Source organism: Cervus canadensis, chromosome 19 (genome assembly GCF_019320065.1).
Source record: "Cervus canadensis isolate Bull #8, Minnesota chromosome 19, ASM1932006v1, whole genome shotgun sequence".
In the NCBI taxonomy this organism is placed as follows: domain Eukaryota; kingdom Metazoa; phylum Chordata; class Mammalia; order Artiodactyla; family Cervidae; genus Cervus; species Cervus canadensis.
In genome coordinates this window covers 27,349,226-27,369,147 of record NC_057404.1, presented here as the reverse complement: position 1 = coordinate 27,369,147, position 19,922 = coordinate 27,349,226, and the positions used below count along the sequence as shown (strand labels likewise).

The 19,922-nt window shown below is 45.6% G+C and overlaps 1 protein-coding gene across 3 annotated transcripts in view; it reads right to left on the bottom strand.

Annotated features, from left to right (window-relative positions):
- The window catches only part of FAM184B (family with sequence similarity 184 member B), a 118,422-nt gene that overhangs the window by 887 nt on the left and 97,613 nt on the right, over nt 1-19,922 (bottom strand). For 2 of the 3 annotated variants that reach the window (XM_043438285.1, XM_043438284.1), the window contains 8 exons: nt 16,074-16,227; nt 12,792-12,955; nt 9,802-9,980; nt 7,962-8,108; nt 5,665-5,782; nt 3,531-3,635; nt 2,548-2,747; nt 23-513 (listed from right to left, as the gene is read on the bottom strand). In XM_043438285.1, coding sequence (XP_043294220.1) covers nt 420-513; nt 2,548-2,747; nt 3,531-3,635; nt 5,665-5,782; nt 7,962-8,108; nt 9,802-9,980; nt 12,792-12,955; nt 16,074-16,227 — 1,161 coding nt within the window. In that variant the 3' untranslated portion in view covers nt 23-419. The other variant, XM_043438286.1, reaches the window with a different exon arrangement.

Here is a 19,922-nt window from a genome sequence, read left to right as displayed (position 1 = left end):
GGAATTATTTACATAGAAACATGTGCATTTTGGAATTATTTACATAGAAACAGTTTAAAGTAAAGATGATCAGCATCCTAGGAAAAATGAAACCACTTTCAAAGTAGACCATGGAAAGCACAAAGTCTGATATTCCACAAGGTGGTGTGCAATCTTATGGACACTAGAAATATCATGTATAGGTCATCAGGAACATTAATAATATTTCCCTATGGGTGCTTTCTGATAACACTGGCTTGTTTCATCTTAACATCACAATGAAACAGTATGAAATGTTAATGTAAGAATTTGTTTTAGCTATATATGTAAATTATATTGCAAGCAAGTTATTTGGTTGACTCTTTAGTTCATTCCTTCAATCAGGTGTTTCAAAAGAAGTGTTTTTCAAATATCCTCTTTATGCTTTCCCAAGGATCAGTTTAGAAAGAAAAATACTTGGTAAACCATTCCTGGTGGGCTGAACCTTGCTTCTGTTGGACTTCTTTGGGTTGGGCTGTATCATCATCTTGTGTCCTAAAAACAAACAAGTTTTCTTAGATGGTTTTGAAAATTATTCAGTAAACAACTTAATATGCCATCATCTTTTCAGTGAAAGATAACTACTGCTTTACTCTTCAAAAGATTAGTAGCTAGAAAAAGTTGTGAAGGATGAGGATGAAGAGACAGCATATAATTCTGTTGTGGAAACAATGCTCTCCATATTTCACTTAAAATGAGGCACATTTTGCAACATTTACTATTTAAAAGAAAAAATATATATATATATAGCTGAGATATATATGGCCTAAAGCTATATATATGTCATTATATATATATAGCTGAGCTGGGTCTTGATTGCTGCACGGGGGCCTTCTTTAGTTGTGGCAAGCAGGGGCTACTCTCTAGTTGCAGTGTGCAGGCTTCTCATTGCAGTGGCTTCTCTTGCTGTGGTGCACGGGCTTTGTTGCCCCATGGCATGTGGAATCTTCCCAGACCAGGAACTGAACCCATGTCTCCTGCACTGGCAGGTGGACTCAACCTCTGGCTCCCAGAGAAGTCTGCAACATTTACTGTTTATTTCAGGGACAAATTAAACAATAAACCCCTTTCATAAAAAAGTAAAAGGAAAAATGTTTAATGAATACAAAATTACACTTTATGGCCTCTTCAAAAGTTACCTAATGTGCTCTGGCCTTTCAATGAGGCTGTGAAATTAGTCTAATAAACTGAAAAAGAGAGATGATAAGTAAGTACAGTGTTTACCTATCTGAACAGTCTCTATCTGTACTTGTGAAGCTTCTTATAAAACAGTGGGAACACAGCTTTAAAAAGGTGTATGATAATGAGTTATGAACAGTGGCCAGGATTAGGCCAGCTCTGGCTCTGGCAGTTAATAGACCATGTGCTTGGGATGCTAGGCCTGTGTCCTCAGCTGTGAAACAAAGGACTGGACTTGCTCAATGATTGGCAGGGGGTCCTTCCAGCTCTACATTCATTTTTGTCCAAATAGCCTTGGGCAGACAGGGCCTTTGGAAAAGGAACATTTCAGAAGAGGCCTCTTCTGAAAAGCAAACTCCAAAGTCCATAATTAAAGATTTAGCTCTGAACAAAAATTGGCCAAGAAGGAAAATCAACAACAGGGGAAATCACACTTCTGGAAGAGAAGCATGCTGCAAGAGTTTCTGGAAAACAAAGCAGTATCAGAGAGCACCACATGAGATCAACCAAACCCACAGATTAAGATTAAAATTACAAGATTATATAATGAATCTTGAGAAATAACCTTTTAATAATAGTGGAAAATTGCTGAATGCTTCTATGCCAGGTCTTGTGCTAAGCATATCCTATGGATTAATTCCTTTAGTTTCACATGAGTCTGAAGAGGTAGGTAGTATATTATCTTCATTTTAGAGGTGAGGAAACAGAGATGTCAAGTGAGCTGCCCAAAGCCACACAAGCTAAGAATGAGCAGGACCAGAATTTGAATCCAGACTCAAGGCCAGATGATGACAGCCCACCGTTTGTGTGAATAACTCTGAAGTGATCGGCTAAGTGATTCAGTGTCCCCTGTCTACTCATCCATGGAAAAGTTAAAAAAAAAAGAGGCTTTCTGGATTTTTTATCCGGAATAGTATCTCTTCTAAAGAATGACCTATTTCCTTTCTCATAGATAATCTTTCTTTTTGGATGAGCTGCAGTTTGTCTAAGGCAAGGCTTGCTTTGTTATTCTTTGTATCGGCCCAAATGCTGGGTATTTAACAGGTGCCAGAAAGGAATTCTAATTTCCCTCCTGTCTACAGAAAAATGGAATCATAGCTTTGGCCCTCTGCGTGCATGCTGAGTCACTTCAGTAGTGTCTGACTCTTTGCAACCCTATGTATCATAGTCCGCCAGCTTCCTCTGTCCATTTGATTCTCCAGGCAAGAATGCTGGAGTGGGTTGCCATGCCCTTCTCCAGGAGATCTTCCCCAACCCAGGGATCAACACCACCTCTCTTCTATCTCCTGCATTGGCAGGAAGGTTCTCTACCACTAGTGCCACCTGGGAAGCCCAGCTTTGGCCCCCTACCTTGTGGCAGTTTTCACATCTAGAGATGGGGTGGGTTTGTAGGGCCGGCCACAGCTGGGACCTGGGTCCAAGCTGGGTGACTTAGTTATCGGAGGGGCATTGATCCTGGAGCTCAGGTCACCACTCAGAAAGTTCTTGGCGTAGGAAGCGAGGTTTGGCACACTGACCACTCGGCTGGGCACTTCCTCCACCTTCTTCTTCTGTTGGGATTAAAAGAAAGGCCTGTTAGTGCCGCCTAAAAGCAGCATTACTGTAAAAGTAGATAAGCCTGCCATGCCAGAATTACGTGAGCAAGAGACAATACTTATCTATTACATGTTCTTTTTGAAAGCGTTTAGTTGTGCTTTAAAACAGGCTCACAATCTCTATCCAAAACTTCTGGCAGCAAGTATATTTTTTAATTTAAAGTTTTTAGATTTTAAAAGGTACCCTCAGCAGAAGCTGGCCCACACTGTCCTCAATACATTAATATTTCTGGAATGAAACTTACATTTTGTCACATGAAGAGGGATATATAAAAATTATAAATGAGCTCACATGAATTCAGCTGGAGTTAATGAATTACCAAAAAATATAAACTTTTCAGTGCTTTAGGATTTTGTGATAGCAGATGAGAAATTTGGATGTGAATATTTTCACTGTAATACATTCCAAAAATATAAAAGGAGAAAAAAGGTGAAGTGAAGGATTCTTGTCCTTCTTCTCCTTCCTATCACCAAGATATAGCCACTATTAGTAGTGACACATATATAAAAAGTTTGGAAAGTTAAAAAAACTCATAAAAATTAAAAATATATATAATCTGCCTAGTCAGATAGAAACAGTTTGCTAGTAATTTGGACTATTTCCTGGGGGGGTCTTATTTTCAATGAATATTTCTCTAAATGAATGCCAGATTGTTGATAAATAAGCTACCATTATCTTTGGGGAAAATAAAGCCAGCAGAATTATGTAATGCATTGAAACCAGTAGGACCAATTTACCTTCATCGAAGGGGTCAAATACCCTGGGTGAGGATTGAAAGAGAAGGATCTATTCCGATGGGACATTGCGCTGGGGAACGCTGCATAGTGAAATCTTCTCTCCTCCTGGAAAAAATACAACTGAGTCTAAATGAGCCTAACTACACAGCACACTGAGTTTGATTTGAAGGAAGATGGCTGTGTGAGGGCAGATTACAGAGAGGAGGAAAAACCAGGGAAAAGAGGGGAAGTCAGTGGGAATCAAATTACAATCCACTGAGGCTTTGAGGAAGCACCTTTATTGCTGGAGCCTTTGTGTCCCCAGCCCCTCTTGTAAAGGAAAGGACAAGCTTATTTGGCATGCCTTAGGGAAATAAGAGATCCAGGTACTCTTAGCATCTGGGAAAAGTCTACCGCAAAAAGTTATTAGCTAAGGCAAAATAAAAAACACCCAGGTACAATTGCTATATGGGTTTTCTTGGTGGCTCAGTGGTAAAGAATCTGCCTACCAATGCCAAAGATGTGGATTCAATCCCTGAGTCAGGAAGATCTGAGAAGGAAATGCAACCAACTCCATTATTCTTGCCTGGGAAATTCCATGGACAGAGGAACCTGGTGAGCTATAGTCCATGGGGTTGGACAGTCCAAAAGAGTTGGACATGACTTAGTGACTAAACAAAAACGCAACTGCTATATGGTCAATCTTCTTTATCTGTGTTATTTTCCACTTTTTTTCTTCCCAGATGTCTTGTTTTTAAAATAAGTTCCAGGTGTATAATTTCATCTGTAAAAACATTGATAAGTATTTCTAAGAGATAAGGACTCTTTACAAAACATAACCACAATACTTTTGTCACATTTAACAAACAAGCAATTCCTTATTGTGTGTCAGTCACTTAGTCAAGTCCGGCTCTTTGCGACCCCATGGACTGTAGCCTGCCAGGCTCTATTGTCCCTGGGATTCTCCAGGCAAGAATACTGGAGTGGGTCACCATTTCCTTCTCCAATTCCTTATTAGTATCATCTAATTTTCAGTTAGTGGTTAAGTTTTCCTCATCATCTTGACATGAAGCAGTGTGCCTGGGGAGCAGGAGGGTGCGAGGATGGGTTTGAGATACAAGTGTATGTATGTGTTATGGGAGGATGTGTAGCTGTGTAAGCCACTATAAGACCATGGATTTTACTCTGAGAAGAACAGGGAGCCATAGGTAGTACTGAATAGAGCTGTGCTGTGATCTGTCTTACATTTTAATAAGATTACCCTGGTTGCTGTGAGGTCAACAGAGTATGGTGAGGCTGGAGTGAGTGGGGAGACCAAAGGACTCTCCACCATTCCTAAGAGGCAGTGGGGCCTGGACCAAGGTGGTGAAGGGAGAGACCCAGGGAAGTGGCTGGACTTCTCATGTGGCTAACTAGCTGACCCATACGGGCCACGCTGATAGAAGTGTATCACCCAACGTCTCCAGAGCTGAATGTAAACCACTGGGAGCTGGCTTATAGAGAACTTTCAACCAAAGCGTGGAGCACAGGAAGGCTGGACAAAAGCCTAAAGCAATGGTCAAAGTGTGAGGAGACACAGATGTGAGGTCCAAGTCATTTTGCTGCTGCTGCTGCTGCTAAGTCATTTCAGTCGTGTCTGACTCTGTGCGACTCCATAGACGGCGGCCCACCAGGCTCCCCCGTCCCTGGGATTCTCCAGGCAAGAACACTGGAGTGGGTTGCTATTTCCTTCTCCAGTGCATGTAAGTGAAAAGTGAAAATGAAGTCGCTCAGTCATGTCCGACTCTTCGCAACCCCATGGACTGCAGTCTACCAGGCTCCTCCATGCATGGGATTTTCCAGGCAAGAGTACTGGAGTGGGGTGCCATTGCCTTCTCTGCCAGGTCATTCTAGATTTTCCCAAATTCTATAGGTTAGCAAAACACAAACCAATACCAACATCAGGCAGATGGTGTAGGACTTGGGAGCAGAGTGATTATTTTTTGCCTTCTACTTTCCTGTGTTAATTTTTTCTAGTGAGCATGTATTACTTTATATAACAGGGAAACAATATCCAAGGACCTTTTGTAAGGTGGTTTTCAGGTTATCAGGAATACATACAGTTTTAGGCCCCCAGGAAAGTGCCAGGCTAAAGCAAACGCCTCTGAAGCCTCACCGTGAGCTGCTTGATGATCTCCTCCCTCTCCTTCAAGCGGGTCTGCAGACGGCCTATGAGCTGAATGTCCTCTGGCCTGGATGCCCCCTTCCCTGGCTTCTCTCCGGAATCTTTCAGTCTGTTTCAAGCAGGCATGTGGTTAGCCCCCGTGCTGCAATGACTCAACCACGAGGAGGGAGATGTGGACATGATGGGGGTGATGCCATGTGCTTGGCCTGGCTGGCTACTCTCTGTTCACCAAAGGGGAAACTGAGGCCCAGGGTCAGCCAGTGAATTGGCTGCAGAGCTCTGGGTGGATGGAGCCCAGGACCCCAACTCCCAGTCTGACATGTGTCATTCCTGGGCTGTAGGGCCCAGGAATCAAAGATCTGTGCACATAGATGCCACATTCAATGGGGCTTCAAGAACCAGGGAAGTTTGGGGAAAGTGGCCTTGGCTGGCAAATGTCCCCACTGCTAGCAAGGACAGCAGGTTGTGCTAATACAGATGTGGTTCCATCGCCATCTCCTGGCGGCCAGAGAGCATAGCATGAGCTAGTTCTGCAAAATGGGGGCCAGCAGGTACCCACAGCCCTTTCAATGTGAAGCTGGAGAGACATAACCTCTGGATGGTGGTGGAGGGAGCGGGGCTGCAGGTGGTCCACTGATTAGTTGATAAGAGACCAGGGTTTTGGGGTGAGAGGACCTGGACTCTTAACCCAGCTCTGCTTTTTTCTAGCTGTGTAATGGGTATTTTGCCCATAACCCTCAGTTCCTTCTTTAAAATGGGCATGAAACTGGGTGGTTGTGAGGATTCAATGAGATAATGTGCCTGGCACATGGTAAGAACCCACTAGATGGTAGATGGTGAAACCTACTCCAGATTTTGGATGATTTGCTTTATATTGGAGACAACTGGGGACAGTTTTTAAAAGCACAAGTTAAGGGTAAGACAGGTGACATGTAAAGTTACTTAGTGCTGCTTGACCTGGTCACCTTGTCACTAACCCTGATCCCCCAGTCTCTTCTCCTCTCAGCAGTCAGAAATGACCCTGTTAAAAGGTGAATCAGAAGCCCTTGCTTCTGAAGCAAGGGCTTCCCCATTCACTCCACACAAATACACGCAAACCCCTTCTCAGTGAGGCATCTTCTCTATCCCTCCCAGCTATTCTGCCAAGCTCAGTTCCTACCATCACTCTCTCATTCATTCCACTTAAGCCTTCTGGCTGTTTGGTCTTGGGAGGCAGGCCCCAGGGCCTTTGCACTTGCTGTTCTGTCTGATTGGAAAGCTCTTTGTCCAAATGTCGCTCTCATTTCCATGCCTCCTTATGCTTAAATGTCACCTCCATGCCCACCCTTGGCACTCCAGATACTGATCCTGTTTTCCTTATAGCATTTTCACTATCTGTTATGAAGTTTAACATTTGTTTGCATACTCTTTGTCAGAATCTCCATCTAGAATTTGTGAGTGCTATGAGAGCACAGTTTTTGTTTTATTCCCACTGTAACCCCAGAACCTAAAACAGTGCAAGGCACACAGAAGGCCCTTAACAAATATTTGTTGAACGAATAAATGAATGTTTGCAAGAAGGGCTCCTGGTTTCTTAATCTGTCCATGGGAATAAGCTTCTACCCTTAAGAACTGCTGTGACAGCAAAAGAGACACAGATGTAAAGAACAGACTTTTGGACTCTGTGGGAGAAGGCAAGGGTGGGATGATTTGAGAGAATAGCATTGAAACATGTATATTAGCATATGTGAAATAGATCACTAGCCCAGGTTCAATGCATGAGACAGGGTGCTCAGGGCTGGTGCACTGGGATGACCCTGAGGGATGGGATGGGGAGGGAGGTGGGAGGGAGCTTCAGGATGGGGAACACATGTACACCCATGGCTGATTCATGTCAATGTATGGCAAAAACCACTACAATATTGTAAAGTAATTAGCCTCCAATTAAAATAAATAAATAAATTTAAAAAAAGAACTTCTGTGAGGATTAAATGAGATGATGCATATTAGAGGGGGAAATGCTCATTAAAAAAGCAGCCTTGATCCTTCTGATTTCTTTCAAGTGTGAGGGTTAAACAGTGCTCACTCCTCACAGATTAACAGTGCCCTGCATGAGACAGGAATGTTGTCTCTCCTAAAAGGATGGGTGACCAACCTTCCCAGTTTGCCTGGAACTGAGGAGCTTTGGAAACTCAAGACTTCTAGTTTTAAAACTAGGAGAGTCCCAGGGACACTGGGATGAGTTGGTCCCCCTAACAAAATGGTACATCTACAAGTCCCTCCCAGCCTGGGGCCAAAGCCTCACTTACTCAGTTTCCAGGGCAGCCAGCCGGGCCTGGAGCCGGGCTTGAGCACTGCTGAAATCAGCCACCATGGCCTGCATCTCCTTCCGGTGTTCCTGGCGCAGCATCTCCACCTCCCGGGCCCGCTGGGCTTGCTGATCCTCCTCCAGCAGCCTGGAGGGGTGGGGGTGGGGGGGGTGGGAGGAGAAGCACCCTGGGCTTGCCCAGGCTCTAGCAACTGAACTTCTGGGGACTGGAGTTTCTCCCCACTCTGCTGGGTGGCCTGCAGAATCTGAGGTCAGGACATGGTGGGAAGGAGACCTGGGCTCTCCGAGCTGTGGGGACCAGGATAAACCCATCTCGTGGGCACCCTCTCAGCACCTTCCACCCCAGCATTCCATGAAGGACCTGAGCACAAAGGGCAGCCTTCAAGGGGACAGGTGGGAGGACAGCTCAGGAAAGGAGTCCCAGAAAACACTCCTTTCACTTGAAGCAGGTGTGGGGCCTGGAGGCTGAGATTCTCTATCAGAATTGCCGACTGTTGGAACTCTGAGAGCTGGAAGACCTGCAGTCCTGTCTGGAAAGGCAGGGTGTGAGAGGGGCTAAGAGGATGGCATTTAGGCTACCAGTGTCCATCCATGACCACCCCCATCACTTCTGAGTTGTGTGACCTTGGGCAAGCTAGACTTGGCTCAGTTTCTCCATGTGACTGACAATAGGGGCTACCTTGTAGGGTTATTGCATGGATGAACCATGTTAATCCATGTCCAGGACAGCCTGTGGCACAAAGTATATATTCGACCATCAGCTATTAATATCACTTTTCTTAACCTTGGAGTGGGGCATGAAGGGATCCGCAGACCAGACTGAAGGGCCTGACACCCTCCAAAAGTACATGCATATTTTTGTGTGATGATACGATTCTCCAGGAGAGAGACTGTTGCTTTCCTCATCTGGAGGAAGCTGTAACCGGAAATGATTAGGAACTCCTACTCTGGTCCAGTGTCCTTATTCCAGTGTTACATGGTGAGTCCCTAACTGAATTTAAGGTGTTCCACCTTGGCCAGGTGGGTTCATGGCTGTTCCTCAGATGAGCTCAGGCCTACTTTCACTTGAACTTTATGCTGGGAACTGGGACATTCAAACACTGGGATGAAATGGACAAGTGCCTTCAAAGATACAAATTACCAAAGCTTGCTCAGGAAGAAACAGATAACCTGAAAAGTCCCATATCCATTAACAAAATTAAAGTTGTAGTTATAAACTTTCCATCAAGGTGAAAAAAGGCTGTGAATTCAGGATGGAATCCTGAATAGGGCTATCCAACCTAGATAAGAAAATCATAGTTATCACTACAATTTACCAAGTACCAGGGTCAGTCCATGGTAAGCATCTTCCTATATGTTTCACTGCATCTACAATAGCCCCAAGAGAGGTAGTGTTTCCTACAGTTTACAGGTAGGAGAGGTTAGCAGACTTGCCCAGGTCACACAGCTATTAACAGGACCACAGCACTGTCTTTTAAACTATGCCACTGCACCGTCTCCCTAAGGCTGGTTTTAAGGATATTTTTGGTATTATTAAGTTTGATTCCATAAATTTCCTGATCTGTAGGGAAATAGGGTAAATCCAGCATCGACCCCTCCGTCTACTTCAGGGTTATCCTCTGCAGTTTTGAGATCTAGAATTCCTAGACCACTGATACCTTCCATGGGTCAAAGGAGTAACACCAGTGAAGTCCTGGCGTACTAGGGAGTCTTTTCTTTGGGAAGATGCTGAAGGCATAACCTAATTTTACATCCCAGAGGCTCACTAAGGGGCAGAGGAGGGAGAGAGGGAGGGAGGGAAGCTGGGACCTCAGACCGACCTGCGCTGGTCGCGGAGCTGCAGCGCCTCCTGCTGGTGCTGTTCCACCTCGGCCTGCAGCCGCCTCACTGCCTCCTTGAGCTGCGAGTTCTCCTCCCGGAGGCCGCATCCCTCTCTGGGCTGCAGCTCCGCTGCGCTCTTGCCTTTGGGGGAGCCCGCCTGGCCCGGGCCGCCCTCCTCCTGGGGAGAAAGCAGCCAGAAGAACCGTTTGCAGGAGGCTCAATGGCAGACAAGGGCCACAGATGTACCGCGGCAAAGACCCAGCCTGGAGCTCAAATTCCGCACTTGATTCAGGAGCTCATGTCTAACCTCTTGAAGTTTTCAGCTTTGAGAGTTGGCCAAATTTGGCTCTCGAAAAGTCGAATGATGCTGGTGAGCCAAGAATGTGGCTTAAATCAAAATAAGCCCAACACTCCACCTCTGGAGTCTATGTGTTGGGGGGCGGGCGGGGGGGGGGATGTCTCGTGTCTCTTCTTATAAGGACACTAATTCACTAATTATACCCTGAAGATTTCATTTCCAAATTCCATCATACTGGTGATTAGGGCTTCAACATGTAAATTTGGGCAAGACCACAGAGGGCGGAGGAAGGGAGAGTGAATATTTGCTGAACAATAACGATCTATCACACCTCCTCCCAAGATTCTGGAACAGTCAGTCTGGATACATCTCAGCCCTGTGTCTTCTGAGAAAGCTTCCCAGGTGATTCTGAGGCCACCACAGTTACAATCCACTGCCCCACACTTGCCCTCGCCCGTCTCTTTACCTAGGGTGCCCTCCACACCTCCTGCCTTGGTGATACCTTCTCATCTCCTTAGGGAGAGGCAACACGCTTTCTTTTCTCTGAGAGCCAGATCCCATCTGTGTAGAGGTTACATAGAAGTGCACTGATTTGCTGAAGTGCTGTTTTTCTCTATCAGACCAGCAGGTGGAGAAAAGGAAGGAGCCATCTCCACTTCAATCTTCCCAATTCTATACCACCTAGCACAGAGTCTGGGATTCAGTAGGTGCCTAATGAATTCCTGCTGTGAAGTGATGCTTGAAATGCCAAGGTTCAGACAGAAATGTAAGGATCTATGTCCAACATTAAATGGGAGCACAGTTAATCCCCAATTGGTGAATGTAGCAGTTTTCAATGCCACGCAAACATGCCTGATGGTTTGTGCACCTGTTCCTGCCACACGAAGACCGAACAGCATTGCAGAGAGGGCATGTGTGGCCCAGGCCCCATACTTCTTGCTTCCAGCCCTGGGGTGCGCATAGTGTGGGACACTCATGGATACCACCTGGCACTCACATCTGCATGACCCAGAAGAGCTCAGTTAAGGTTCTGTGGGGCCACCCTTGACTAGAGGGAGAGAGAAGTTGACGGGTAAGTCCATCCCTCTCTGTCCTTGGCTGGGACAGATTTGAGAATTATTTCATGGGGCTCTCAGAAGATCCCAGTGGATGGAACACCACTTACTTGCAGTGGCAGCCACCTTGAGACTGCATCCTTATATTCTGCCTGCCCCCCAACTGCCACCCCTTCATTTCTGCTGCCTGAAGTTGTTCCTTCTTATGAACACATTTCTTCTCTGTGTGGGAGATCACCCAGGGTCTGCTGTTTCTCCCTGAGTGTTCAGGGCTTCCCTCCAGTGAGATGTAGGTGAGGCCGGCACATTGATGACCAGGTTCTGTCTCATCTACCCAGCCTGAGTCTCTATCCATAGCCCTCAGGAGAGCCTGTCATTCACTGCAGTGGGCCTGTCACTGAACCCTCCAGCCACCAGCTGTCACCATCCTACACTTCCCGTGTCCCCTACCATAGGTCCAGGTGGCTCCCACCAATCTAGAACATTTAATGGATCATGTTCTGTTTTCCCTCTGCTAGACTTTACCAACTGCACTGAACTCACTGTGATATATCAGTTGTTAATAATTCTCATTCAACACAGAAATTGTGTACAGGTTCTCAGTACCAGCAACATCTGGAATGAATGATCCCCACGTTCCTCCGATCTTCAACAGGGCTGGGACACCAACTAATTATGGCCATTTGCGTACCCTGGTGGAGACTCTACTGTGTGCAGAACTGTGTGCCAAGTGCTGGGGCTGGGTGGACTGAGATGGAGCAGACATGGCTTGTTCTAAAAGGACTCGTAGTCTGGTCGAGGAAACAAGGATATCCATGTAGTGATGGGTCCCTAACAGGACAGGCAGTAGATGCAGGTGCCAGCTGAGCTGTAGCAACAGGAAGTGCTCCAGGCACTCAGAGGCTGCAGAGAAGTCATGGGTTTGGATGGGAGACCCCCAGCCTGGAAGGATCAGCTGGGCACTTTTGAAAAGAGAGGAAGGGGCCCAGGCAGGGGGCAGGGCACATGCAGAGGCACCGAGGCAGGAGGCAGAGGCCACGTTTAGAGCAGAGAGGGAAACACAGCCAGTGGGTGAAGGCTTTTCAACACCAGACTGGGCACTGGGAGCTTATTCTGATAGCAGCAGGGAGCCTGAAGGCTTTACACAGACGTGCCTTAGATGGATACCTGAGGTCCACTGTGGTGGGCTGGGGAGAGATGTCTGGCTTGTGAGGGGGTCCCTGTGCTACCCAGCAAGGTAGGAATTATGGATGGGCAAGGAGGAAAATGATGGGCCAAGTCTGACCAGAAAGTTCAGAGCTTTGGTGACAGAAAGACAGCCCCCACTCATGGGAACAGGGGGCATCGAGGCAGGATTCTGTCTGGGGAGGTGTTCTGAGAAATTCTGTGCAGGTCCATGGAGTGACTCAGATGGGCTGTCTCTAGGGCCTGTCTGTCACCAACACTCTGAGATGCTATTTCATCTGAATTTAAAATAACAGGCTATACTTAAAACTTGTTTTTGCTTTCCAGAGATGGAGTCTGCAGGCTCATCAAATATCCCCCAGGCCTGTGGAAGGACAGGGGGTAAAAGAGCACTTGGAACCTCTCCCTGATGCTGCTCCAAGAAGGGTGTGGGCAGGGCAGGGGTGCTGACCTCTGAAGTCCCAGCACGGTTCTCGCTGTCCCCTGGACACTGGGTGATGACCTGCCGTCTGCCCATGCTCTCCAGGGCCCTCAGCTCGGTCTGCAGAACCTCCAAGTCCTTCTGGTGCTCAGAGCAGGCAGCCCGCTGCTCTGCCAGCTCCTGCCTCAGGGACTCTGCAAAAGGAAGAGCAGTGGCAGGTCAGGGGCGTGCTGAGGCCAAAGTCTGGGGTGGGCTAGGGGGGCGAGCAGCTGTAGGTATTGGTTCAAGTTCCCCAAACTTACCTATTTCAAGAGAACAGCAACAATAATACCATTTATACAGTACTAAATATGTTAAGCCCTTAAAAAGTGTTTTCAGTGAAACCCTACAACCATCCTATCCAGTATTATCCCTCCCACTTTATGACGAAGGAACAGCCTCAGAGAGGCTCAGCAGCCCAGAACTATTCTGCTAATAAGTCATAGTGTCAGGATTCAACACTTTCCATGGTTCTTCTTCCCTCAGAATCATCTGCTTAACCATTGCTGGTTGGTTAGGATAGGGGGTGGGACAGCCTGAATCCAGAGCTGAACCCTGAGGCAACACTTGGCCTCAGCAACAAGACAGAAAATTAAAAACAGAGAATTAGCACATGACCCAGTGGCCTCTTCTTGAAGTACAGGTCTCAAATTGGAAATGGTGACATACATTTATGCTAATTCTCAAGGAGACAGACAATCACAGGTTCTACTTCTCATGGATGTAAGTTCCTAGCTGGATCATGGACAGCAGGGAGGGGATGGCATATCACCCCAACAGAGTCATTATGAAAACCAGAATCATCCAGGAGAAATGTACATGCCCTCCTTAACTCAGGGACCAGTACAATCAGGAAGTACAATTTCTCCTCTGAGGATTGTGGGTGATTTCTGACAGTGTGACACTTCCCAGCATGATCAAAAGGCAAATAAAATAATCATTTCAAAAAGAACATTTTCTGATGGAGTAGACAGTATTCAGTGAGCTATTAATTTTTAAAGAGAATATGATTTTCAAGTGCTAGTAAATTTGATACTTTATTTTCCTTTATGGACTTTTGAGACTTTATACTTTAGTTACTGCAAATTACTTCTGAGACATTGCTCCGATAATTCCAGAGGCCATAAGATACATAGTACAGGACTTAGTATAGAGCAAGTGCTCAACATATATTTGTAAAATAAATAAAAGATGTTTAGAGTGAAAATTAATGATATTGTGAAAGTGTCCCAGTTGTAAAAGATTTCCCACAAGTTTACTATGCTTCCCTGAAAGGACAGTATTTAAACACATATAAAAGTTTAATTATTCTGATGCTATTATGTTGAAAAATTTATCTCATCATCATCTTCCTTTATCCTCTAGGATTTTAATAGAGTGATTTCTATAGCTTAAACACAATCCAATTTTTGAAATTCTTTATCACAAAAATATGCGTAATAAAACCCTTTAGCAAAGCATGAACTACAGAGGGTTCATTCATTACCTGCCCCTCTTCTCTCATATTTTCTCACCATCCATTCATTTAGCCATCCACACCCCCATCCATCCACCTGCCCATCCACCTATTCATCCAGCATGTCCAGGGACCCACCCCAGTGTGTCAGGTAATCTAGTGGACACTCACCCTTCTTGCTCCTCACACAGTGACCTATGCTGCATGTCAGGTCTGTCTCACACAGATGGTGGAAGAGGAGTAACTTGGACCAGGAAGTCCTAGTATCACACTGTGGTGGTCTGTGCTCCCACCCACCCAATGCCACCCACAAAGCCCATGATTTGCTATCATCATTACAGAGTCCACAAAACCCCTTCTTCCTGGGACTTGTGCTGAGCATGCCAGTCTATCCTCAGGGTCTCTCTGGAATCTTTCAACCAAGTAAGGACCAGGCTGCTGTGGGGTCAGAGAGGTCAGGGACGGGGCAGCAAGGATGGTTGCTGTGGGGTTTTAGACTCATCAGGGGTGTCCAGCCTGATCTCAGTCTGGGGAGTCTGGTTTCTGAGAAGTGTGGTACAACCTGGGTTTTAACTGTATAATGTGTCTTCTTAAGATGCCGAAACTTTGGCATTTCCCACGTGGCCACCACCATTCCAGGGTAGCTGCTAACTGGGAAATCTGTGGGACTCTTTCTCTCCTTCATCTGGAAACATGCAGGGCTGATGTGCTGACATGCAGTGAGCAGGTCTAATGAAATCAAACACCAAGTAGATCTTATTCACTTATGGAGGTAAAGAAAATATTCTTCTGAAAATTCTCTTAAGGAGAGCACTGTCTGGGTTTGAAGAAATATTTTAAAAGGTCTATATGGTCTTTAATGCTAGACATGAAATAAGGAGGGCATTTGTCTTGCTCTTAAGAGTGAGAAAGAAGATGAGAGTAAAGGAGAAAATGAGGGAGAGAGATGATCTACAAAAACAGACAGTCAGCCATGCAAAGGTGGAATATTCAGCAGTAATGACAGTGAACATTTACACAGCATTTACCAGGCGCTATGCTAAGCACTTCCAAAGTACAGACTCATGTAATTGTAATAACAGCCTAATGAAATCTAGGGGATACTATTATTATTACCATTTTACAGATGAGCAAAATCTAGGGGATATCTAGGGGATATCAGTATCTAGGGGATACTATTATTATTACCATTTTACAGATGAGCAAATGAGTCACAGAGCAGTCAAGCAACTCACCTGAGGTCACACAGCTAGGGCACATTGAATGGAGTTGGGCCTCATGCCCAGGCAATTTGATTTTGGAGATCTTTATTGCCTCTGGAAACTTCCAGAATGCTTTGTGTGACTTTGTGCTTTTTTTTCTGTGAAAACTGAAGAGGAAATGAGCTTCCTGCTGAGAATGTGAAGGCAGGGGAAGAAGCAGAGGCACACCCAGAATCCTGGGGGCTTAAGTCCCCACATTTACAGAAATCTTTAGAAATGAGAATTTGAGGCCGTCTCATGAAACTCTCACGAAGGCTGAGATCTGGCTAATGCTCAGTAATGATGACGAAGATAATGATGACAATATTATCTGCACTACCTGGGCTCATTTATATGCTAAGCATTTTATATTTAATATCTCATCAAATCCATACAACGCTTCTATGACGGAGAGACAAGTGCAACTTCACTTCATAGAAAAGGAAAAGGAGGCTGCGTGCGACCTGATGCACATCTTGCAGCTGGTTGGTGGCGGAGCCAGGAGAGTCGCCCTGGTCCTTACCACCCCCCACCCCGCTGCCCCAAGCCCTGATGGGTGCACAGCTGACTGCATACCTAACAGCAGTGTCTGCTGGGCCTGCATCCTCTCTAACTCCCCTTGGAGCTCTTGCCGGGCCTTTTCCTCCAAGGCCTGCATCTCTAGCCGGTGCGTCTGGTGCTGGATCTGGAGGCTGTGGCTGGATTCCTTCTTCAAGCGTTCTTCTGTGGCCTGTGGGCACAAGTGGGAGGAAGGAGGCATGAAAGCAGGCACAGAGGGGAGACCTGTCCCCTTTGCCTAGTTCTTCCTCATTGTTGGGGGCTCCCTGAGCACTTGCCACCCCCCACTGGAGGGCTTATCAGGCCACTGTGAATGTTCCCCTACTCATCTGGAGGGACAGTAATGACCTGGCCACAGCGGCCGTTTCGTGCTGTGTGAACCTAACTGGTTCACAGCTGACTGGACCAGAGTGGAAAGCTGTTCCAAACTGGAGCAATCATTGGGAATTTGGTGTTAGGAGGTGGGGGAGAGAGCAGAAAGAGACAGACACTAACTAGGAAAAGCAAGAAAACAGGTTCTTCTCTAGGGCCTTTAGAAGGGACACCTGTCAACACCTTGATTTTAGGACTTCTGACTTCTAGCACAGTCAGATAATAAATCTGTGTTGTGCTCAGCCACCAAGTTTATGGTAATTTTGCTACAGCAGCATTAAGAAACTAACAGTCTATATTACTTTTGCAACAAAGAGTTCCAGTTAACACATCCCACTTTTCAGGTGAGCAAACTGAGGCTGAGAGAGATGAATTAGCTTTCCCAAGGTCACACAGAAAAGATACAGGACTAGGAAGAAACAAGCTCAGAAAAGTAAAGTGCCCTAACTGAAAACCAGTAATGGTGGGTGCAGGATTGTAACCCACGCGTGATGGTATCCAGGGCCCAAGCCCTTCCCACTCCCTCAAGCAACCTCCAGGAACAATGAGAAATTGGACTGCATCAAATGCACGAGGCTCCATTAGGGAAGAGCAGACGAGGCAGCTACCAGAAGGCAGCAGCTTCTTTGCTTTGCTATTCCCCAGCAAATGGGGAGAAACAGTCTTATTCCTCTCACGGGAAACTCAGTCATCCCCTGGTGAGTTTATCTAGACAGAAAAGTCTTGTACTTTTCAAACTCTCTGATACTTTCTTCTTGCACTTGCTGCAAGGCTCAGCGCACTCCAACTGGTGACATTTTAATCCCAAGGAAATGTGAATGGAGAGATTGAAGCAAAGGTTTGCAAAAGATGGAGCCAATCTCTTTTTAGGTCAGCCTTGGCTGCCTTCTGGCTCAGAAGTCCTTGGCAGTGAGGACCACACAAGGTTTAGTGGCCCGATTTTATATCAAGCCAGACACTCATCCCTGGCAAATTGCTCCAGCTTTTTGTTTGCCTTGGGGTTTCTCTGGTGGTTCAGACAGTAAAGAATCTGCCTGCAATGCAGGAGACCCAGGTTCAATCCCTGTGTCAGGAAGATCCCCTGGAGAAGGGAATGGCTACCCATTTCGGTGTTCTTGCCTGGAGAATCCCATGGACAGAGGAACCTGGTGGGCTACAATCTATGGGGTTGCAGAGTTAGACATGACTGAGCAACTAAGACATTCAATTTTTCTTGTTTGCCTTGCTCTTGTGACTGGTTTGGGGCCTCCTAAGGGACCCAGCTTCACCCCCCAAGTCTCCATGCTCCATCCTATATAGAGTCTTCTTTCTCTGTGCTCCCAAAATACTGTGGGTGATTATCTCATGGCTCCAACTTACTGAATTAGAGCAACCTGTTCAAGTGGCTGTCTTTCCCCCTAGAGGTGAGCTCCATGAAGGTAGACTGTGCTAATCATCTTGGAATCTCCAAAGCTCAGCACGATGGTAGCTCAAGATAAATGCTCAATAAATACCTGCAGAATCAATGAGTGAGTAATAAGGGTGGGTCTTCTTAAAATTGAGCTCTTGAGCATGGACAGAATGTTTGTATCCCTTCACTCTCAAAATTCATATGTTGAAACCTGTTCCCCAATATGATGGAATTAGGAGGTGGGGCCCCTGGGAGGCACTGAAGTTGTGATGGTGGAGTCCTCATGAATGGGATTAGTGCCCTTATACAAGAGACCCCAGAAAGAGCTCCCTTCCTCTTCTGCCATGTAAGGTTAGAGTGAGAAGATGGCCATCTATGAGCCAGGAAGTGGCCTCAACAGACCCCAAATCTGTCCAAGTCTTAGACGTGGACTTCCAGCCTCTAGAACTGTGGGAAATAAATTTCTGTTGTTAATAAGTCACTCAGCCTATGTTACTCTGTTAAAGAAGCCTGAATGGACTAAGACAATCTGTTAGTCATGTATTGCTTTAAGCACTTCTCGTGGATTCTCTCTTTTGATGTGCTTAGTGGTTCTGTACAGTACATATGACTAGCTTCACTTTATGAATGGGGAACATGAGGCACAAGGAAGCCTAAGCTCCCTTTCCTTGTAGGTGGCAGACCCAGGATTTGAACCCAGGCATCTCACTCTCAATCACTGTTCTGTATTAGGAATGATCATATGTCTACCATCTCCAATGAGAATTGCAGACACTTTGGTCTCATTCTGGAACCACCCCAAGTAGACAGAAGCCAGTAATGAAGACCCCATGAATCTGGTTCCATGGCTGCTAGGGACTGGGGCTTAGAACTGTGGGTCATCCCAATGGGCAGAGCACACTCCCCCCTCTCGCATCACCCGCCTCTATGCTTCCTCTACCTCCTGCAAGGGATTGAGGCCTACAGCCTGGAGGGGTAAAGCTCAAGCCAACACAAAGGCCAGCATGACCCAGCAGTGAATAACCTGGGGAACTTGGCAGCCTTAGCTCTTGTAGACTGAAAGCAAAGCTGGTAAAAGATTTAAGAGAATAAAAGAAGAAAAGGAATTCACAAATTCTGGACACCTACTAAGTGTCAAGCAGTCCACATGTATTATTTCATTGCTTTTCTCTTTTTTCTAAAAGTTTATTTTATATTTTTATCTGGGCAATGCATGAACACAGTATAAAGAGCCAAATACTGCTTTTTAAAAATGAAAACTAGCACCTCCCTCCTCTTTCTTCTTCTCTCTGTCTACTGGAGGCAGCCATTGGAACTTTTTTAGTTCTTTCTTCTGATATTTACCACCAATAATAAGACAGTATCTCTATTCTGCTTTAACTTGATTATTTTAGAAATTATGAATTTTCTTTCTATTATGGTAGATGAGGATTTTGTCTCATACATTCTTTCTCTTCCATTCCTTAAATATTGTTATACATTTTTTTAAATACAGTGAAATATATTCAATATTTCCTTCTTGTGAGTAAATGCCATTTACTGCTGAGCTAAATAAATTATAATTATTAAAATCTACCTTGGATTTCCCTGGTGGTCCAGTGGTTGGGAATCTACCTGCCAATGCAGGGGATCTGGGCTCAATCCCTGGTCCGGGAAGGGATTCCACATCCCTCAGGGCAACTAATCACTTGTGCCACAACTACTGAAGGCTGTGTACTCTAGAGCCTGTGCTTGGCAACAAGAGAAGTCACTGCAATGAGAAGTCTGTGCACCACAACTAGAGAGTAGCCCCCACTGCAACTAGAGAAGGCCTACATGCACCAACCAAGACCCAGCACAGCCAAAAATAAATAAATAAATAAATAAAAAAGCTACCTTATCCAAAGTTTTGTTTTTCCTTGCATTAATAACTACTGTATTTTATTATTATTATTTTTTGGATTTTTTGGCCAAGTCTTCCTACAATCTCTAAAAGCTTTGTAAAATACATTCACTACAATTTTGCACATGGCCAAATGGATCAGAGAAGCCATCAAGCCTATTTTTCCATGGAGGCATCTCTTCTGGAGCCCTCCATCCTCGTGCTCCAGTCTAGACTCCAGTCT